This window comes from Trichogramma pretiosum, unplaced genomic scaffold (genome assembly GCF_000599845.2).
Source record: "Trichogramma pretiosum strain Unisexual culture from Peru unplaced genomic scaffold, Tpre_2.0 scaffold61, whole genome shotgun sequence".
Lineage (NCBI taxonomy): Eukaryota > Metazoa > Arthropoda > Insecta > Hymenoptera > Trichogrammatidae > Trichogramma > Trichogramma pretiosum.
In genome coordinates this window covers 168,539-192,180 of record NW_019641638.1, presented here as the reverse complement: position 1 = coordinate 192,180, position 23,642 = coordinate 168,539, and the positions used below count along the sequence as shown (strand labels likewise).

At 40.9% G+C, this 23,642-nt stretch overlaps 2 protein-coding genes across 4 annotated transcripts in view; one reads left to right on the top strand and one right to left on the bottom strand.

Annotated features, from left to right (window-relative positions):
- The window catches only part of LOC106654202 (fasciclin-2), a 79,249-nt gene extending 60,244 nt beyond the window's left edge, over positions 1–19,005 (top strand). For 2 of the 3 annotated variants that reach the window (XM_023459426.1, XM_014373963.2), the window contains 6 exons: positions 6,193–6,367; positions 8,338–8,507; positions 8,585–10,369; positions 14,425–14,562; positions 14,662–14,731; positions 16,622–19,005. In XM_023459426.1, the coding sequence (XP_023315194.1) occupies positions 6,193–6,367; positions 8,338–8,507; positions 8,585–10,369; positions 14,425–14,562; positions 14,662–14,731; positions 16,622–16,850 (2,567 nt within the window). In that variant the 3' untranslated portion in view covers positions 16,851–19,005. Of the gene's footprint in view, positions 1–6,192; positions 6,368–8,337; positions 8,508–8,584; positions 10,370–10,623; positions 14,369–14,424; positions 14,563–14,661; positions 14,732–16,621 lie in introns of those variants that run through there. The other variant, XM_023459427.1, reaches the window with a different exon arrangement.
- A 76-nt stretch (positions 19,006–19,081) lies between these two features.
- LOC106654103 (galactosylgalactosylxylosylprotein 3-beta-glucuronosyltransferase I-like) lies at positions 19,082–22,513 on the bottom strand. The gene is made up of 4 exons (XM_014373809.2): positions 21,688–22,513; positions 20,581–21,122; positions 20,217–20,513; positions 19,082–20,007 (listed from the first exon to the last, which is right to left on the bottom strand). Exons 1-4 carry the CDS (start codon positions 22,046–22,048, stop codon positions 19,909–19,911), a joined length of 1,299 nt encoding a protein of 432 aa, XP_014229295.1. The 5' UTR covers positions 22,049–22,513; the 3' UTR covers positions 19,082–19,908.
- Positions 22,514–23,642: the final 1,129 nt, after the last annotated feature.

The window sequence follows — 23,642 nt, the reverse complement described above, 5'->3', positions numbered from 1 at the left end:
CCCCCCCCTGCGCGCAGAGATGTATATATATGGGCACGTTGAGATAGTTTCTTTTTCTACTCGCGAGGGAGCCGCCCGCGCGTTATCGCGCGAGTTTTCGCAAAATTATGACACCAATGCCGAGATAACGTTTGCTTCTTCTCTTACGCGTTTGTATATGTACGAAACGAACGAAGCGCGAACGCGATTAATTTTCTGATAATAATGAAATTAGCACGGAGACGTGTGCCCGCGCCTGTTTATTTTTATTTTGGACAATTTATGACTCGCGCCTTGTATTATTCGCTCGTGCAAATAAGACCTGCCTTTTATTGTCTTTCTCGCGCGCGCGAGCATTCGCCGATAAGATAAGCGCCCCCCGATCTCCCCTCGTTTATATTTATTCCATGCGCACCCTAATTAAATGCCTCGCTGTACGCAACGCGTACATTCATACATCTGGTTTACCCGAAAAGAGCCCAAAAAAAGAAGGTAGGAAAAAAAGTTTCGACGTCTGTATCGCGCCCGATGAGAAAATACGTCCAGCGCACGAGCAATAACATCCTTTTTGATTTTCCGGGTTGCGCGTTTTTATACGTATTATGCTGTATATACGTTATCGGGCGACGAGAATTGGCGGAAATCGAAATGTATATCGACGTTGTGTTGTACCGGGCCGGGCCTACATCGACGTGTTACGGCCGCTTTTATTAGAGATGACCGTCCCTTTTCCTCCGGCAATACGTCCGCAAGATTCAATGAAAATATATTACTCGACTGCTGCTGATGCTCGGAGGCTGACTTTATTTCTTTCCGTATTGCACAGTTAGTCGTGTACGTCGGCTTCGATTTTTTCCTGCGACAAATCTCTCGTATATACAAGAGGAAAAGTAAAGAGACCACGAAGCACAAATTTCGTTTATGAAAAAACTGCATTTGTTTATCAAACGTTGCTGCAGTTCAAACAAACGATAACCGAGTTTAGCTTTGCGTATACGCGTGTGTATATCTCTTTCGCATGAAATTTATAGCTGCAGCAGCAGCGGCAACGACGCAGGTTTTGCCTTCCTTGCGCGGCGCACCGGCTCTTATATACTCGGGCTTTGCATCGCTTTATACGCTCGATAAGTTTGAAATAAGATATTTACGCCCGAGACAGATGTCGAGCTGTCGTCGCGCCGAGCACGAGGCAAGGTTTTTTATATATACTACTGTTGCTCCTCTTTTTTTTTTCTCTATCTCTCGATCGCTCGAATAAAAAATATATCGTAAATTTAAGAAGAAATCATCACTTCGATTCGACGACGACGACGATGATGACTAGGAAGATGAAGAAGACGAAGAAGACGAAGAAGAAGGAGAAGAGAAAAAATAATAAACGTACGAATTACTAATTATTTTTAATTGAGACATTTGAGAGAGACGGAAAGGCCAGGACTCAAATTTACATTAAAAGAGATTATCTCGTTATAGGTAATCTTTTTTTCTTCTTCTTCTGCCTTTTTTTCATCGAAGAGTGAGAGAGAGAAACTAGCCAGTCAGGACGCAAAAAAAAGTCCATCAATTTTAAAGTACAACCGTGTATAGTAGCAAAAGGAAGAAAGAAAGACAGAGAGAGAGAGAGAGAACAGAAAATGCGTAGCAATAATTTTGCGTTCGGTATAAAGCAGAAATTATATATCCATAGGTATATTACGAACGTGTACAACGGAGGAACACGAGCGCTCGCTCGGGCGGCGGTTCAGGATCAAAGAAAGGCAAATAATATTCAAGCGGCCGACATATCTTCATTATGCTCGCTGCTCTCGGGGCCCCACGGAGCGAGACAGAGAGAGAGAGAGATCTCTTCCCTCTCGGCTAAATTGAATAGTCCTGCCGCTCGGATATTGGATAATGTAACCCGTGTATAGCCCACGTATATATAACCATCGGTTATTACGGATAAAATGCAGACTTTTACTTTCTTTGCGACGACGATCGAATTGAGAGATTGAGAAAAAAAATCGTCCATCCAGTCATACATACTCGATGGATACTTATTTCCTTACGCGGCGCAATTCCGAGGTGACACATTAGCCTTGCGCGCTGCAGAGATTGCGCGCTGCATCTTCTGAGCAATTAAACACGAGGCATATAAACGTCGCGCTAAACCGAGCCGCACGTAGATACATCGGATACGTTTGTGCGTATACACGCGAACGAACTCGTAAATTAAAGGCTAGGAGAGCAGTTGCGCGCGCGACATTGGAAATGTAGAACCTCTCTCTGTGTGTAACTATACCACACCGCTATATATACGTGATACCGCGCGCGCGTCGTTTGCGTTTATAGCGCGTGTCTATGTGCTACGTATACTGCAGTTAACATCGCTTCGTGCGTATACGTATAACATTTCGACCGTATTCTTGAATTGAAATTGTTGCAAAAGGAAGAAAGAAAAAAAATTGGAAATAGCGAGCTTTTCGCGTGTGCAAAAATTGCTTTTAATTAAATTCTTTATATACGTAACGGTTGCAGAGACATAGAGAGCCCCGAATGCGCGTGTACAGCGCACACCTGTCTACGAACAAAAAACTAGTTTTTTTTTTCTCGAATAAGCCAGATGGATTCGTTTATTTTTTTGCTAAATTTTTCTCGAAATTCCACGAGCGATACATAATATGTGTATAATACAACGGGACTGCCGCGTTATATGTCAACGAGAAACAGTTAATATATCATCGCGATAATAGACCGTCTGTGTCTCGTGGTGGCGGCGGTGGCTCCAGCCCAAAATTTGTATATTTTATAATATTATAATATACGAAAAATTCGACAATGACTCGCGAATTATATTTATGTATCCTGCGTATACACGAGGCCCCCCAAGCCCGCGGCGGTGTATTTGTCACACGCATATTTCCGCATTTTCCAAGAATCTCGAGATCTAGTGTCAGTGGTCCCTGCGCGACCATATTTCGCGCGACCGCCGTTAACGTATACTTGGATATTGGCCCTATACGATGTACGTTACACGAGCTCGATAATTTTTTTCATTATTGGGGGAAAGGCGCCGTTACACACATACACACACACCCCCTTTTGATAAGAAAGCAAAGCAGAAAAAAAAACAGCAACGAAGCTACATAGTAGAGAGAGCTATAGACAGCAATGAAGAAGAAAAGCCATAGGAAAACAAGGCGTATCTCACCTTACGTACGAGCCAATCGCGTCGAACATTTTTCGCTTTTTCGACAAAAAGTCACGTAGCCTGCATCAGCATCGTTTAAATTGCTTTTCTTTACCTCTCTCTCTTTACTATATCGCGCTACGGCGCGCCGAACGCATCCCTCGAGACATATACGCATACAAAAAGCTCTCTTGTGCAAAAAAAAAAAAGGTACAGCGCGCACATACACACGCGCTAGCGCGCGCACACACGAGACCGATCTCTCGCTCGCGCGTCTATATTCCGGGTAATTTTGGTAAAAGGGTAGGTATATAGCGGCGCGCGTACACCTGCACCCCACGCCGCTCTAAAAGCCTCTTTCTCTTTCGCGCGTATACGCACGTACGTTCATGACGTGTATGCTGCTGGGTTCTCGGCTAGGGAGGCTTCGGAAAACGCGCGGTGGTACGAATTTCCTAATTCCTCGACTGTATACGGAAATATGCACTCGCGCGTGTGCATCGGTGCGCGCGCGGGGCTATGCAATGCGAACGTTGGAAATAAAAAGAAGAAAAAGAAAAGGAAGGAGTACTGGGGAAAAAAGGCGAACGAGCGATGATCGAAAACAAGGCTCGAACTACGAGGAGTTATCTCAGGTGTATATATATACAGAGCTATATATGTATGCCGAGCTCGCGGGGGTAGAAAAAGGCGGATTAATCGAAATGAATTCAATTTACGGCGAGAATGCAGCTAGTACACAACGCAGCAGTTGGAAATCCTTTTTTATACCCCGTCTTTTTTTCATTCTGTGTGTGTTGCGCTGCTGCTGCTACTGCTGCTCGGCTGCAGTACAAATCAGCTTTGCGAGAACTGCAGCGCGGCTACAACAACAGCAACGCGACGACAACAACAACAACAACAACGAGCTAAGCTTTTTTTCAACCACCACCACCACCACCCCCTCGATCCCTTCATTCAATTCCATCAATCGAATCGAAAAACGTGTCTCATCGTCCTTTTTCCCTCTCGCTCTTCCTGTCAACTCGATAGTAGTATGAAAATGTTGCGCTTGTATGTATAAGTATCGATCGATTTTACTTCGTTACGTGTACAGAGCTAGCCTCGCCCGATGATATAAAAAAAGCTGCGCTGGCCGCGCTGTATTTTTTTTTCTTTTTTTTTGAATTAACGATTCGCTTTAATTAGCTTCGAAAGATTGCGGTTCTCGAGCTGCTGCCACATGTGTATACCAGTTCTTTTGTTAGCGATACGTATACCGATACACACGCAGAAAACAACGCGTCTACGCACGTATATGCGACGGAAAAAATTAAAAAAAAAAAAGAAAAAAGAAAAAGAAGGCAAGCACAAAAAAAAGGGAAAAAATGAAGCTTGAAAAAAAAATCCTCGCACTTTTTTACGTGCGTGTCGGAACGAGAGTGAGCGAGCGAGAGGAAGAGCGAGAGAGGCGACAAACATACACGCACGAGTGCGAAAAAAGGCGTGCGAACAAAAGGCTCTTTCCCACGTTGGCTGCATTACGCGGAAGAGTCCAGTAGTGCGAGTTATATAGCAGTAGCTAGTCTCTGACTTATAAGCCATATGACTAATTACACGTATACATGTGTGTTATGTATATGCATGTATAAGCACATTACGGCACAAACAGGTTCTAATTGGTGCAGCACATAGACACGTGGTGGTGATGGCGATGGTAACTTCGAGCTTGTAACACACTTGACCAGACGCGCGGGCGAGCCAGAGTTCGATTTAATTTACAAAGCTTAATTCGTAACTTCCGGTCATGGGCTGCTGCTGCTGCTGCTCCGAGCTAACACGAGTTAAGGGAGAGATCGATGCAGCACTAGGGCCGAGTAGTAGTAGTAGTAGTAGTGCGGCGTACTTTTAGCGGATGATTTACAAAGTTTTGCAGTTTATAAATTAATATTCATGCGCGCGTCCTGCGAAATTATAATACGATGTACCGGTAGGTCTACGTTATACACACATACACACACATACGGACTATTTAATGAAGTTTGAGTGTTTATGGAGTTTCGTCGTATAATATGTCTATAGTCTCGACGAACTATTAAACGTCGGAGGAAATTTAGAAATTTCAAGCGAGGCAAAACCTTTGACGCGTGTGTGTGTTGTGTATATATAGAGATGTAGACTCGCCGAAAAAGCCTCGAGATTAAGACGTTAGCCCCGCAGAGAGCCCATTAACTCCGCTAGCTCGGACTCTCTTATGGGTCCGTGAGTGTGTACTTGCGTAAACTCTGTGTATACAAGCGCGTGGATAGATTCCTCGAATCGACGCCCGTTTTTCAATTCTCCCGTGAAAAAATAAATAAAACGTAGCCAGCAAAAAAAAAAAAAAAAACAACCAGATTCACGTGACGACGTTTGGCTCGGGCACACGAAATACCTGTGCGTATATTCCAATATATATGTACATAGCTGCTGCTGTACTATACTATGTGCGCCCGCGCGCGATTTTGTGCACCTGTTGAGCGCCGCCGCCGCGCCGCAAATACGTGCACGCGCTTGAGCTCGAAGCTCGGCTTTAATTATTCCGGCACCTTCAATTTTGCACCTCTCTCTTGCTCGAGCAGCAGTGAGCTTGAGAGCTGCTGGAGTACATTGTATATGGAGTACACTGTATATTGTGTGTGTGCCGAGCCGTGTTATACCTAATATTTCAACGCGCCGGATGTTTGATCAATTTTCTCTCTGCTGGAAGAAGTCAATATCGGTGACGCGTGTTGCGAATGGAGTATAGAAAAAAAAAATAGAGGAAATAGAAGGAGAGAGAAATATTTCGCACCGAACCCGCGTGTTGTGCCTCTGATTTCTCGCTAATTCTGCTGAACGCGATACGTGCTTACAGTTAGCGTGTCACATTCAACACTGTACGCGCCTTGCACCCATTGTAACTCGAGCTTTAGCTGCGATAATACGCGTAAAATATATAATACGCGCTTTTTTTCCTTATAGAATTTTTTCGTTATCAAATCGTAAACTAACTTTGACATTTTTGTTGTTTCATGTTCGCGCAGTCGAGGCCAGAGCCCAGGACAGAAACACCTTGGAGATACTGCCGAACGGCGAGGTGCTGACCAAAGCCGTCGGCTCGAGCATTCTGCTGACTTGCAAGCCCCAGGTGGCGGACACCAAGCTCATCAGCGACATACAATGGCTCGATCCGTCGAATCGGCCCGTCGACGTTCTGAGGTACGTGTACATTTTTCTCTATACGCATACGCGCGACGTATTTTCTTCTCAAACAATTTTTTTTTCTTCGCTTTCTCATTTCTGCGTATATACTACTATATCGAATTTGTCGCGCTGTATATCGAAAAAAAAAAATGAAAATTGTATTTACCGTGCGCAGGCTTTTGTGTATATAATGGAGTACATACGAGCGCACACACATACACACGTACAAATTGTGAAAAGTGTGCGCCGTATTCTCTTTATCACGTATAACGCATGTGTTTTTTCGTAATTATTACACTTGGTGAAAAATGTACATATACAATACGAAAAATCAATAATTATTTTTATTATTATTATTATTATTATATGATACACAGAGTATACCGCACAAATTGACACTTGAAAGTTTGAAATCAATAATATTATATGAATATTTTAAACATATTTTTATACATTTAACAAAAAAAAAAAAAAGGATATAATACATGAAAATTATATCTGGCTGTTTTTGTCTTTGTTTTTTATATCTGCACTCACACACAGACTTTACGTCATGCCGCTCGACAGGCGAGTATTTATAATATTAAGCCCTGAGATTTTCATGATCGTCAACCACCTTACAACCTACCTGTACCTATACCCTCATCTCTTTACAGATTTGAAAAAAAATCTTTGCTATAACAGATGTTTGTTCGTTTGCTGGGTTTTCTTGTTTTGCTGTGTTTTTTGTCGTTGTCGTTGAGCATCATATTTTTTTTTCTCAAGTTGTACACCGTTGAGAGTATACATATACGATTCGTGCATGCCCTTGCATATGTATACACAGACGCACAAGCGTTTCCATTGTGTGCCGCGTGCTGCACGTATTACAGCGAGTGCCCGTGAATTTTTTTCTCCTCTTCACGCGCACGCGTGTATTTTCCCTCTTGATTTTTTGTCGCTTCTTCTCTCTTTTTTTTTTGTTTTCGTCCGCCTCCCGTAATCCTTTCACGCATGTATTCAGAGATTATTACTGCCAATTTTTTTTTTCTGCTGCTGCCCGCGCGCACACACGAGGGAGAGTCTCTCTTTCTCTCTCTGTGCATTGCGATGTCGCGCGAGGAGTACAGAGGGCACTTCATTATTAGTTTTTTTTTTATCGCCTCCCACGTACACGTATGTATATGCGGTACATATATAGGATACGAGCCGAGGCAGGGCTGCGGCGCTTGTTTCGTATTCATGTATCGTTTCATTTTTAACAAGTCGATTTGTTCCCTTTACTGCATGGAAAATACCTTGTTAATTTGCTCCCGCGTACAGCATGTGTACGTATATGTACGCTGTATATATATCCAGAATGCGCATGTTTCGACTGCAACAACAGCACGAGGAATGATAATGCAGTTATACGTATGGCGAACGTAGTTCCTCGCAAATTTAGCGATCTTTTTTTTTTTTTATATGTTTTTTGTTTTCTGCGTCGTTTTTGATAGAAATCAATTAAGCAGCGAGAGCCGAATCAATCGTTCTCGCCGGGCGTCGATACACACGTCGACGAGTCATCATCGTCTGCGGCCATGCGCTTTATTTTCTCCCGCGTGCCTCTGCTGCTGATAGCTGTCCTGTCATCGACTCTCCCGAACTCACGTTGTTTTTGTATATGTTACGTATATCATAGTTCATCGACGTTTGCCCCCTATATCATCTGTCCAGAACCCACGCGCGTCATTCGCAATTATATAGACGAATGCATGCGCGAAATAAGGCCAGACTTACGACTAATTTTGTTCTCCATCTTTTTTTCCTGTTTCTCTTTTATAATTTATATATACTCATAGAGTGTTACATAATTAAACATCATAGTGGGCAGAATTTATTCATATGTTATGTTTTACGATAGAACGAGTTTTGGTAGACTTATGATGACGATGATCGCGTGTTAATTTTTTGTCCTCGATTTTCGATCTCTAATATTAAATTGTGTTATTTTTTTACTTCCACAGCGCCGCTCAAGGCTACTCGAAGCCGTCGATGTACACCGAGATCCATCAGGACAACAGCCTGTCGCTGTTCTTCAACTCGCTGAAGGAGGAGCAGGCCGGCAAGTACATCTGTCGCGCCATGTACGCCAACACTCAACTGCTCACCAAGACGGTTACCATTGAGACCATAGGTTGGTCCATTGTCTTTTTTCTTTCGTTTAATTTAATTCGTGTAAACTAATTTTTTTTTCCGTTCCGTTCCGAACAGTCGCCATCACCTGGGACAACGCCCCTGAGAACCAGTACCCGATCCTCGGCGAGGACTTCGCCATCAGGTGTCAGGTGCGCGCCCGGCCGTCGCCCACCGTCGACTGGCTCTACAACGGCGAGGTGATACGCACCAACGATCATTACGTGATCGAGACGCACGCGCTGCGCATCAAGAACGTGAAGGAGAGCGACGACGGCATCTACACGTGTCGCGCCTCGGTGCCGCAGACCGGCGAGCTGCAGGAGCGCACGATACGCGTGGAGGTGCACACCCGGCCCAAGATCGAGGAGTACGACACCCACGTGGAGATCACCGAGGGCGAGAACGCCAACGTCATCTGCAAGGCCATCGGCAAGCCGCCGCCCAAGTTCTCCTGGATCAAGAGCCTGACCAAGGAGAATCTCGCGATAACCGATCGCTTCGGCGTGAACGAGGACACGGGCGTGCTCACCGTGACCAACGTGCGCCGCGAAGACACGGGCGAGTACCAGTGCACCGCGACCAATCTCGCCGGCATGGACAGCATCACGATACAGGTGACGGTCATCGTCAAGCCCAAGATCATGGAGTTCCTGAATCAGACGGTGGCCGAGGGCGAGCAGGCCACCCTAGCGTGTCGCGCTTTCGGCAGGCCGCCGCCCAGCATCACGTTCCGCAAGCACACGGCCGATAGGCCCTACATAATGGGCGCCCAGCCGGACGACGACCGCATCGTGCTGCGCAACCAGGCCGACGAGCAGAAGGGCGAGACCCTCGGCGAGCTCATCATCGACCAGACGCTGCGTTCCAACGACGGCATGTACGAGTGCATCGCCACCAACAAGGGCGGCGTCGCCATCAAGAACGGCCACCTCACCACCGAGTTCAAGCCCTCGTTCGCCTCCATGACCAATCGCACCTACTACTCGTGGGATCAGCTGCCCATCAATCTGACCTGCATCGCCGAGAGCATACCCAACGCCACGATACGCTGGACCTATTACGGGGACATGAGCGTGGAGCGGGACCCGGACATCGTCGTGCTGGGCAACGGGCCCGTGTCCACCATCACGGTGACGCCGCGCAATCGCCGCCTCTACGCCCTCTACAAGTGCATCGCCGTGAACAAGCACGGCGAGGCGCAGCACCAGATCGAGCTGCGCGAGGCCCCGAAGCCCGCGGACGTGCAGCAGGTCATCGAGAAGGGCGCCACCGCCACCACCGTCACCTTCGAGATCGTGCCGCCCGTAGCGCCCCAGGATCTGCCCATACGCACGCTCACGGTGCAGTATCGCAGGCAGGACACGTCCTGGCAGACGGCCCAGAATCGCACCTGGGCCGTGATCGGCCAGCAGGGCCGCTACGTCGTCGAGGATCTCCAGCCGCAGACCATGTACGATTTCCGCTTCGCCGCGACGAACGACGCCGGCCGCGGCAACTGGGCCAAGGTGATGCACCTCGGCACGCTGAGCCGCGACGTGCCCGGACCCGTGCGCTTCCTGCCGACGCCCGAGCGCGACTATCTCGTGTCGCACTTCCCCGACCGCTACAATCTCAAGTGGTCGGCGGCGCCGGACAACGGCGAGCGCATCGACTACTACGACATCAAGTGGTGCGAGGCCAAGAAGTACACAGGCAATCACTGGGAGGTGCAGGACAACACCTGCCAGAACAAGCAGGAGGGCAAGCAGGACACGTGGATCAGCAATCTCTATCCGGACACGTTCTACAAGATCACCGTCAGGGCGCACAATATCCTCGGACTGGGCCAAGCGTCCAACATGACCATCAAAACGACCAGAGGTAAGTTTTTCTTGTAGAATGTTTCTCGCTTCATTGCAACACTTTTTATTATTATTATTATTATTATTATTGGGTTTTTTTTCTTCCTAAAAATTTTATTCATTGTTATTATTTATTCGCGGATTAATCAATGTGCAAACGTAACGCTAACGTTCGCTATTGCGAATGTTGAAAACAAAAAAGTAAGCTAAATTTCAATTTTTATATGTGGGAGAGCTACATGTTTTCTTTTTTTGTATCATTTATCCCTATAGAATCTGCGAGCTTTGTAGTGGACGAACGGATTACACATGGCGGAGCCAATAATGTCCAGCTAAACGCCTGGGTGATCGCCAGCGGCAGCTTACTTGCGATCTTATCTAGAGCATTTTAAAGAATTTGAGACGCGAAAACTACGATACACACAAATACACAAAAACACATACATTTACGCGTATCAAAAAAAAAAAATACACCTACACGATACACCAGACAAGATGACAATATTATGTACACATTTACATAAATAGTTAGATATGCATACGTGCAACGAATGTATAAAAAGACTATTATTAGGTTTTCTCTTGTATCCATAATACTGCCGATCAGCGGGAGTGATATTGCCCGCTCTTCACTTCCTAAAAAAAAACAGAAAAAGAAAACAATAAGAATAAGAAAAGTCGATTTCATTTGCTCTTAGAGCGAGTAGGAGATATTTTGCAAGAGAGAGACTCTCGACGCCTTTTTTTCTTTCTACATTTTCCGCGATAGAGAGAGAGAGAGAGAGGGAGGAGAGAGAGGCAAACTCAATTACCATTCATCGATTACTTTAGGTTTGCCGTTGTTCGAGATTTATGGTATACACATTCCGTATAAGAGCTATAAGGGAGAATGAAAAAAAGGCAAATGGAATACGAATAGGTTTTAGTAGTTGCTCGGGAGTAAAGAATATAAAAAAAAAAAAAAATAAGTGAACTAACGTACTGGTACGTTTCCGTAACTTTTTCATCCTCTTCCGTTTTTTCTATCGTTTTACGCGTACAATATATACGAAGTATACAGTCGCGTTTAATAATCGTAATATGTCGATCGAGATTGATGCCTGAAACATTGCCAAATGCCTAGAATTTAATGTTGTATAGGTATTTTTAGATTAAATACGTATTGTCATAAAATTCCACAATGTCTTCGATTAATTACTATTATTATTATTATTTGGTAGATCTAGTAATATTATTAATCTCAGGTACAAGATCATGAATACAATGTAATTACATTTTTCTCCCTCATAATTTTAAGTTACCTCTAAAAATGCGCCTTCTGGGTTGTATCTCATTATTGTGTCTAACTATTCTATTATTTAATCTAAAAATTAATTTTAATTGTGTGTCTATTTTCTTTATTCAGTTCATCGTTGAAAGTTAAAAAAAAAAAGAAATCTCAATGTTTGCTTGCTACGTGGAAAAAAAGCAGCGATATAATCTCATAATATGTCATAAGTAAAATGCATGATCTGTTAATTTTTTTGCCTTTCAAACGATTACATGCGAGTCTATCCATTTAATAGAGCTCCGTATGATTTGTCCCAGCAGACGGGGTATATAAAAAAGAAATCAATGGACACTTGGCGTCTGTTATGGGCTTCCTATAGTAGTGGGCTCTTGTATTGTCGTTACAGTCGAGCAATAATACTTGAAGATACGAATCGCGCGGGCAATATTCTGTACTATGTGTGTCTGTGCTCTATGTGTCTGCCAGTCGCGGCGATACTCGACGAATAAAATCGATATTACCGTTTGATTTTATTACGTCAGACCCATCTCTCTCTCTCTCTCTCTCTCTCGCACGCTCTTTTTCTCTTTAATTAGCGCCAGACGCATCGGGGCAAAGAGAGTTAGAGGGAGAGAGAGGGAGGACTCCGCGTGCTCTATTTTGCATAATTGATATCGTTGCTTTATTTTCACGTGCGTCCGAATCATTCGGGGCTCTATTTTGTCTGTGTGTCTGTATGGCTCTATACCTATATATCTTGCTATTATTGCGTTTGAACTTTAGTTTATTATGAACACGTCGGTTTATTTTATAATACATAGGAGTATAATATATACAATTTTAATGTGCGTTGTGCATGTGCAGTGATGAGTAAATATATTATACGTAGCGTTAATATTAAAGAGAAAAAAAAAAAGGATTAATAAATGTGCATCGCTATTTTGAATGAATTTACTTGAGAGGTATTTATATAAAACGAATTAAACATTGTAAATACGATGATAAATATAAACAAAAGACAGAGTAAAAGTAGAGAGAAAATAAAAACGATGTAACAAGAAAAAGTAATCGAAAAAAAATATACGACTTCAGTATCATTGAAACATGACGCAATGGGGTGGCGCTTGGAAGTCGATTCCAAGCACGACATGGACACGCTGGTGCGTTGTAATCGATTTCCTCGATCGTCTCCGAGTTGTTCATTGATTAAAAAACACACGCATATATACAGTACCATTTTTATATGTAATAACATAGCAGAAAAAAATCTATATCGCAAACTTACACACGGAGAGCATCCGATGACAAAAATAAAACATAAACTGCGTGAAAAAATGGGTAAATATCAAACATTCAAAGAACAATCAACTTACTGAACAAGCAAGCTTTAGCCTTTATTAGATTAATCTTTTATCGAGTTCATTGATTATAACAACACCACGCATTTGATGACTAGTTTTTTTTTTTTATATAATTTAACAATTCATGTGCCATGTATAACTATTAAAACGCTTGTAATTCTCACTCGTGTTTATGACTGGCCTCGGAGAAATCGTTTTTTAGGCTCTTGCGCTGCTGGGGCGTAATGAAAAAGAAAAAGGGTGTAATTAAGTAGAGTAGTCTCTTTCTCTCACTCTTTTATTTTCCTCCAGAGTTAAACACACGTATACACATTATACATACACGTTATTTATATATCTGTATAGGAGTCTACTAACAATCTCTAGCTTTTGCGTTACTTTTCTCAAACTTGCCGTTCATTCACTCGCTTCTCTCTCTCTCTCTCTCTCTCTCTGTGTCTGCGGGTCTTTCAAACTGTCGGGAAATGCTTTAAGTGTGCTCTCTGTGTGCGTATGTGTGTGTGCCGAGTCTCTGTATAACTGCAAGCAGTCGAGTGTATATATATGTGCGATGTGCGTTTCTATTGCTTTTTTTCGCCTTCTCTTTCTTTGCTTCAATTCAGACAACTTTTTGCGCCTTTAGTCATGGTGCAGTTTTATACTACTATCCCATATAGATTGGCTCGTTTTCTAATAGAACAGCAAAAACTATGCGCTTAAGGGAAGATACGTTTAATCAATGGTGCTTTTATATATTACGCGAAGGAGTAATTGATTGTTTTCCGTTTAGTTTTTTGTATGTTATACCGATCGAAACTTTCTTCTCCCGCATACTTCTTTTTAAGTTTTTATTCATTATTATTTTTTTTTTAATTAAAACGACTGCGCTCTCTCTTTCGCGTTCCCTCTTCCTCTCTGCACTCGAATGACATAAATGATCTCGTATTACGTAAATTTGTACAATCACGCGCGCTGTCGCATTATTGTGTATAATAATTTCGAGAGAGTACGTGTTTGGTGATGTATAAGAACGGTAAACCAAGTACCAGTACGTTTTTTTAGCTCTAAATACGTCTAAGTGTATTATTACGTACGTGTGAGGTCAAATGAAATAGCTGTCAATGTCGATGTCCTGTTTGTTATTTTTTGTCGCTCAAGTACACTCGAGAGAAAATTCTCCCACTTCTCATCTCACGTACCATTGTGCTCATCGTCATCACCACCAAGCATCGTACTTACTACATAATAAATATATATCAATTTTTTTTCATTATTTTTTATTTTTACATTGTCTCGAAGCGCGTGTGATAGCCTCGCACTAACCATTTTTACATATTTTACGATATAAATCGATTAACGATTCTCGAGCATGTGTCGAGATCATTTTTTTTTTTTTTTTTGCAATGTCGAATTTAATTTTTCGCCGAGCCGTGTGCTAATGATTCATTGTGTTTGTTTTATCAGGTACGTCGGGCAACGCTTCGGTACTGCATCATCAAGGCTCGCTGATATCGAGCTCGGCGATAATTGGCATCGTCGTGGCGATTCTTCTCATACTGCTGCTCATCATCGATGCTGTGCTCTGCTGCACTTGCAAATCTGGTATGCACGGTTTTTTAATTTATCGATTGCGCGATATTGTTATCGTTTAAAATTTTTTTTTTTGTTCAATTAAATCAATCGATTTTCCGTTGCCAACAGGTCTGATTTATTACTTCTGCGAGCTGTCGCGTAGGAAACCGATCGACGAGGAGGACGCCAAGTTAGGAAGGTAAGCGTCGTTCATTTTTTTTGCATCGAAATTCATTTCATGATTCTTTTTGAAAGTGTAATAATTTGTTGATTCAAAACAAATATAACTTCATTAATATCTCATTGTAAATGCATTAAAAATATATAATATCACAAAGAATTTTGTCACTGTCAGAAATGCACATTATACGTACTGAAACGTAATTTCATTTCGTTTCTGCCAGAGACAGAATTTAAAAAATCAAATACATCTTCATCATCATTTAATTATGTAAATGTATATCTCTAAAAAAAACCACCCACCAAAAATATGCACGAACAGAAAGACATTCACTTGCAAAAAGCAACACGCATTTTTTTTGTATATACATTGTAATATGTTCATTAAAATTCAAGCTGCCTCATTTTTTGCGCTCTCTTCACTTCTCTTGACACTCTATTATTATATGTATGTGCTTTTGGCAAGTTTGGATTGCTATCGTGTCATATATATATTACATTATAAATACTTCATATTCATACACATACTTTTTCCGTTCTCATGGATTTTCATTTGATTTATTCACGTGCACATTTTAAAATACGTACCTTTGTATTTTATTTTTTCACACTATTACTTTCATTCCACTCCATATTGTACGTATGTTCAATTGTCAAAAAACTCTTCAATCAATTTTTTTTTCCTTTTCATATATTTTTGATTTATTATTTTTCTTTCGGTATTTGTTAATTTTTCGTTTTTCGGGGCATGTGCCTTTAATGTTATAATTTTATAATTATTTTTATCCTGTTTACCTTCTATGTTTCTATGGAAATTTTTCGTGGCACATACTATCTGATTTGATTTTGTAGTCTTTACGGTTGGCGTTTCCCATTGCCGTATTGTGACCAAAAATTGGCCAATGTCGCCGGGGTTACGGCCATTCAAGATTCGGGTAGTGGAAAAAGTACCATAACACTGGTCAAGCATACCTCCATGTAAGAAATAGAGAGAAATTAATCATCGAAGCTTTTATTATCGTTGAGTTTTGATTTTTTTGTTTCGTTAATTTCTTCTTACTTCAAAGTTTGATGAATATATCAGTTGATTTGCGGTTGTGACAAAATTTGAAAAATATATTATTAATAAAATAAAAACGGTGAGCATGAAGCACATCGTTGGCTTATGTAAGATCATCAGCATGACTGATTTTTTTGTTTTTAATTTTGAGCAGCTTTGTCTCGTTGAGCGTAAAGTGTAATTGCAATTAGTAAATAAAATGAAAAGAAACTCGTGTGCATGGAATTTTTGCTCTTGTATATCACTATAACTACTATTCATCTCTGCCTGTCTTTCTCTTTTTCTCTCTCTCTCTCTATTTTCCATCGCGCCTGTCTCGCTCGTCGCCGTCGCGACGAGAAATTCATTCGCGACGTCACACGCGCGACAAAACTCGCTCCTCTTTCATTCGAGCAAATAATATAAGTCGGTCATGACTCAACTGCACATCACAAAGTTTCGTACGATATTTCTTTTTTTCATTCGGCGATATACATACGTCACATTTCATATACATAATTTGCCAATATTTGTCGACTCATCTATTTTCCATCATCGCTCGTAATTGAGAGCTTTTAATAGACGCACGTTTTCTTTCTTTTTCTTTTCTGTTTGCTCTACGTACTGCTGTTTATTAAATACACTTAATTGCTTTAGTTTCACTTCATCTTTAATCTGTAAATTAGGCGTTGTATTTAAGGATTTTAATGATCACGAGAGTTTACGTAGCTCGTAGTGGATGTTCACATGATAAATACATCGTCATCATCATATCGTCACATCATTGATTTTAAAAAATAAATAACAAGAATTGAAAAAAAACCCCGCTTACTTACCCACTTACGTTGATTTTCTTCTTCTTTCCCACAGAGACGAGAAGGAGCCGCTCCGAGAGGAGAAAATGATAACGTCGATCATCGACACGAACGGCGGCGCCAATGGCGGCATCACGACCACGACAACGACGACGACGACCAACGGCCCGACGGTGATGACCAACGGCAACGGCAGCCTCGGCGTGCGCGAGTCCTCGGTGACGTTCGACGGCAAGCGCTCCATCTCCAAAACCGGCTTCGTCGGCAAGGACTCGGCCGTCTAGATATTCGTCCGACGTACTAGATTGTAAAATTTCACTTCGATCTCCGACGACGGCACGGGCAGCAGCAGTAGCTCCTCCGACAACAGCTCCATCGTAGTTAATAATAATGATAATGATCACGCACGTCTAGTCGTCCTAACACTGCAGCAGCGCAAAACCTTCACCTACAACTTGAGAATCATCCATTCGACGGTGTGAACGCGCACAATGATAAAGAATAGAAAAAAAAAACAAAATCAGAAGCGAATTAAGCAAATGTGAAAGAGAGAAAGAGAGCTTAGATACATTCACAGAGTGCAGTAGTAATTTTTTAAATAGACAAAAAAAAACACCGAGACAATATCTATAAAAAAAAAATAACACTCTGAATTGTTATTAGTGATAGAGATGAAAGCAAGAGTGTGAGAGAGCGTGAAAGAGTGCGAGAGAAAGAGATAATTGTGTACAAAATTAAAAATCCTTACTGTATACTCCTTGTACGATTCCTTTTTCCTTAGGGTAGATAAAAATAATAAATACGTGCTGATTCGTTCGACGAGCGTTACAAACCGTTTTCTCGTGTGACGTTAAGTTTGGAGAAGATTTGAATTACTAAAAAGAAAAGAAAAAAAATATCATCGACCCCCTAATCGATCTAGTACGTCGGCTTTTAGTGCATTAGAGATATCCGATTCTTCACTTTATTCCCCCTGATTCTATCTACGACCCTTCATTATCATCATTGTCATTTCCTCACAAAACAAAACGTGTAAATATGTCTATCTTGAATAAATATATTTATATATATGTATATTCGCATTACATATATATAGTATTATTAACTTTATCATAAAAATATTTGTATGCTCGAGCGTTCGAACAAGAAAAGAAAGTTGATTATTCTCGATGCAAAATAGCCTCTAAAGATTTTATTGGTACTTAAATGGTTAACGCATGCATTTAATATCTGTTACATTTTTAATCATTATGTATATGACAATCGGTCAACATTTTTATTTTACTTAAGCTTTTACTTAAGGTTCCATGACTTGATTGGCCTGCTTATTATTGTAAATCCCGCATCGATCGAAGGTATTTTTGATCATGCGAGCATGTGTGCATGTGTAATTGAAACGAAAAAAATTTAATCTTTGAAAAAAAAGTTAAAGAGTATCGATTACTTTTAAAATAAGTCAATTTTCGGGTATTTTATTTAGTATAAACACAGTTTATAGCGACGATTTTACTATAAATATAATGCTTTTCGCAAAAAGAGATTAAAAAAAAAAAAGAAATGAAAAAAAAGTTATAAATTTGTGATATAAGTCTTTTGTAAATGCTTGTAAACGTTATTTCCTTAGTTTTAAGAAAGAAGAGAGAATGAAAAGAAATAAAATATGAACAAAATTGAATGATAAATAAAGAAATGTCAAGTATTTCTAGAAAGAAATTCGACAGATAAATATTTATTATATTAAATAAAATATTGTAACGACATAACTATGTACTCGCGCCGAGGGAAGGTCGATCGCTATTTTTTATCGCTATTGATCTTTCCCCTACAGAATAATGTAGCTTTTTTACGTGGGAAACAAAAATTATAATATTATATATTTACATATATATAATTGAAATATAACGTCAGATTTTTGCCAAATATAGAAAATAATAGATCATGTCACCTAACCGAAGTGTTGACGAATATTATAATACAATACAGAAAATGGGCTCACTGTAAAAAAATAAAAATTGGTTTTCTACATAAGATACACGCGAAATACAGCTGAAAGTTCAAAAGAGAGTATAAAAGTTAAAGTATATTAGATACATCTCACAAGAAGTAATATATAGATAATTGACTCTTTTTTGAATTTTCAACAAAGTACTAGGAGTTTATCAAAGCAAAAGTTTTTCCCGCACAATCAGAGCTTCGTTCATTTTGTCAATGAAATAAGTAAGCAGCGCGGAAAAAGTTCTCTAAAAATATAATTGGCTCTAACTTGAGGAACAAATAAAAAATGAACAAAATAAGATTCAAAGTAGCATTTGTGTAGCTTTCCCAATCATGAAAATGGAAAGGAAAACTCAATCACAATTTTAGTCATAAGCCAACCTTAGATTTAAGGCATATTTTTTATGTATGCTTTTTCTGTATGCGCCACGATGAAAAAAAAAAGTAAAGTTTCAATAAAGGAAAATTATGATCAATGATCATGACCACAAAAAATGAGTACACTTATTATTTCTTATTTTTCCTGATGATTTTCTTATAAGAATTTTATTATCAACTTAAAATGTACAACAGAGCCTTGCGAATTATTTTGTTAAAAATATCGCACGGCATCGCCAGAGAATGCAAACAATGACGAAAAAAGGGAGCACGAAACCTGTCGTTTGCTCTCCCCATAATACCCCACGATCAATACTTACATACTAATTTAATATATAAATTATATTTCATATCAAACGCAATGAAGCGAAAGTAGTTGCACAATTAAAAACCCAGCCTTGAGTATGATTGCAATGAAAAGATTTATAATTTTCACAAATGCCCTTTCTTATCATGAGGGCGGCACTTAACATGATGCACACTGTTCGTTTCTTATTATTTATATTTAAATTGAGTATATTCAATTATGTTACTATACCTAATACTTAATTACAATTGTTCATCGCTTAAAAAAAATTTAAATCAGCTCGATCACGACTTTTTGCGTTAGATTATGTATAGCTTTGGCCAAAGCATCGATGAAAAAGCATCTTTAGAATTATTACGACCCTACATGGAACAGCGTGTAAAATGCGTCTTTGACGCTAAAATGAGTGCTTCGGAAATGGTATTACAATATGATAATATCTATAATTTATAAGAAGTTTAAAAAGTAAAACTGGCACTGTAATGGTTATTATCCTATGCTACATATTATGACATGGCTTATATCCAAGACACAGACTCTCATTTAAATTAATAATTACAAATACAATTATGCATGTAACTATAAATATAATTATAATTTAAATTATAATTCCACCATTTCAACAATTAACGTCATCAAAACTATGGACGGAATTATTTTTATCACACTTCGATTCCATCGTTGGACGATTTTCCTTTTTTGTTGAGAATTGATTCTGTGTTTAGGACTGGTGCTTGAGTCCGGGTATGCCATACGTAGACCTGAAAGTTGATATTGGTAAACATAAAACTAATTTAACAAAATTTTTATTTCAAATAGAAATTGAGTTTTGAAAGCTTGAAAACACGAAACCTATATTACCGACCGCGTATTACATTATCAGTTATAAGTAAAGGCTTTGAATCCAATTTTTAATGGTAATAGATATTTTATATTGACGCGTATGGTTTAATTTCAAGCATTTACACACCTTTGTACAGCCATCGGCCAATCCTTCCAATTCATCTCTAGTCGTTACTTGTTTAAGTATCTCGCTTTCTTGAAAACCACTTTGAATGTCATAGGCAAACAAAGCTGTTTTCTTCTCTAAAATTACTTGTAAATTAATGCCGAATCCAGCCATGTCAATAGGGAAGGGTCTGTCTGGTTTCCAGACAGCATTGAAGCCAGTAACTTTTCCTGTTGCCTTATCACAGATTGGTCTTTCGACCATTAGACCACCAACAAGACCCACAGGCCATACACCAACCCTTTTCACTTTTGCTACCTACAAAAAATAGATAAATGAGCGTAAGCTTATGCATAACAAATGTAATATAAACAATTATTCTTACTTCTTTGAATAAGTGTCTAGAGTAGGTATTGTCGTCATCTGCAAAAAAGATGACTCCATTGTTACTCTCATTCAGGTTACTTCTAATCCATCTTAGAGCAGCATTTCTTTGCTCTACTCCTCTTGGCTTTTTCCAATTAGGATCATGTTTGCCAAGTTTGTAGTTTGAGGGAGTTGGCGCATTTATGTGAGTATATCTAAGGCCACTCTGCGCTAAGAAATTAGTAACTAGAGGAGTCTTCTTTGGAGAATCTTCAACAACTATCCAATGGAAATTTGGTACAAGCAAAAAGGTCTGCGACAAACGTGTAAGCTCTGCTTTCTGTACAGGTCTGGTAAAAGTAGGGGTTATAGCATAAATGACAGGCCCATCATTCGGTTTGCCCAACTTGTTGAAGTCTTCGACTGCGTCGCATAGCTTTGCACTGGTGGGCATTGGCATATGTACCGGTTCCTTGATATTCTGGCAGGCTATCGAGGTAGCTCTGATCGCCTCCAGAGAATCTCTGGTCATTTTGCACAACTCTTCCTGTGCTTTGCAATCTGAATGAGAAAAAAAAATAGAACATGAGGTAAGTTTTAAAAATAAAACAGATAAAACAATGAGCGTAGAGAGTCTGCAGGATGTATCTCTCTCTCTCTTAGCTAGAAATAATTAATTCATTCAAGGACGCACGTTAGCGTAAAAATTCTTGCAATTCCTTTTTCTCTCTCTCCCTCTTCCTCTCGTGTCATATAGGATGGTAAAATCACGAAAGCGTAGAAACTACTGATTATTAAAACTGGCGTTTGACATGATTCACAAAGAGAGAGCGCGTGCCGGTAAACACTTGACAGTTTTGCGATAGTTTCAAAGAGTGCATTGACTTTTATAATGCAAAAGCGAAAGAAAGAAAGAGAGAGAGAGAGAGAAAACGGTACATATAGTTCGCATGATTCACGATGCACTCGTGAGCGTAGCGTCCGCGGAGCAGACGAATAAAAATAAATGCGTTTTTGCGTTCTAACACTCGCGAGCGACAAAAAAAGAAGAGAGTTCGCAGTCTCGTTTCGTGAATGAAAAAGAGTCGCGCGACCGCTTCTCGATGATAATTTTCGAATCACTCACTGCTGTAATTCTGCCATATGACGAAAATGAAGCCGAGCGCTAGCAGGGTCCTGCTGAGGCACTTGTAGTAGCCGGGCCTCAGGCAGAATCTGCCTCCGTTGAGCATCATGTCGCCGCCGCCGCCGCCGCCGCCTCCGGAGGACAACGACAGTGGATGATGGTGATGATGACGACTGCTTGCGCTGGTTATGTGATGATAGACGCGATGATCCTTCATGCCTCGACTACCACTACTCGTGACGAGCCGCTGCGCCTCGCAATCTTCCGTCTCGTTGCTGTCGTCGTCCTCGTTGTTGTCGTCGTTGTAGTCGTCGTTGTTATTACCGTTGATGTTGCCGCCGCCGCCGTATCGCGAGACCATAATTCAGCTCGACGACACGAGGAGACGACGTCCATAATCCAACGGTGGGAGCCGCCGCCGAAAAAAACCCCCGCTGCAGACACACGTATGTTGTCCCTTGCGCGATGACGATTATTATATAGTCACGGGCGCACAGTGCGCGTGATAATACGGATGACACAAACAAATCGCTCTCGGTCGATTGTTGTCACGCGCCAGAAAATTGGAGACCTTCACATTTATTTCAACGGCACCAAACTCACTTTTAGCAGCTAGCAGCAGCACACGAACACCGCCGCGCGCACTGTATCGTACACACACACTGTGCGCACGCACGCGATGCTGCGAGACTTCTGCCGTAGTATCAGCCGCAGTGTAACACAACGAAGTGTATGGAGAAACTGACGACGACGACGACGACTGTGTATAGAAGAGTCAGCACTGCTACTACTCCAATAGCAGCAGCGAGTGGCGCGCGGAGCACAGTTCGGGCCGCGACTGACGCGAAAGCAGTGTAAGACACAGCCGCGCGAATACGTATATCACACGCATGCGGGCCCGATGACGATAATGACGACGATGCTGAAAGTAATTTAGTTCGTGTACGTGCCTCTAATTTACAAGATATACGAACGATTACGAAATTTTTCACAGAAAAATTCCAGTATCTCAGTTTCGTATAGAGTCGACGTCAGTTTAATTTCATTTCGTCTATCTTTTTTGCTATCGTAGATAATTGTGGGCCCACGCGATTGCTCGTTTGAAAACACTAGCTCTTGTTGAAGAAGGTCGAAAAAAGAGCTAAACCCCAACTAGACGCATGTATCGCCATAAACATAAATTTTTAACAAAGTGTAAAATTAATTTATAGTAATGAGTGAACCTTGCTAACAACTGTAAAAAATTTTTATATTTGTAAAATGCACGCGTAATCTATTTTAACTGTCGACACTTAAGAAAAATAAAGATAGTGTAAATGATTCTCTCGAGGCCAACGCACTCAAATATGAAAAAAAAAAAAAAATGGCCCGCACGCTGATAATGTCCAAACGAGCGCGTCCATATGGTATAGATATGTTTACTCGCGCGTCCGCGAATACTCGTCGCCTTTACATCGATAGAATCGTCAATCTGTATATATAATACAGTCGAGTCAGTTATCGTGTGTACTGGCGGATGATTTCGTCTTTTAATATTGTATATAATACACACAAACCGATCGACCTCTCTCTCGCATATGGGTGAACTTTTGTATACATGAAGATATTACCGATACGCCGCATGAAAAAGTTATAACGCGTTGTTGTGGTATACGACCAATCGATGCCGCGGTACGCGGGGGTTCGATTGACCAATATATGCTTCTCCTTCAATTTTCTATGAATCTCGGGCGCGACTGTTGAATGTTTCAACGAGGTCAAGAATTTTATAACTCGTTCGATTTTCACATTTATTTTTACATTTTTATAACAACATTTAATTTACTTTTCTGTCGCACACGCGCGTATGCGAGTCCCGCGGAGAGCGAGTTCACGCAGAACAGGATGTGGAACGTCCTGTCGCGATATATAAAGAAATCTCTTTCGTCGCGTGCACATACACGAAGGAAAAAAAA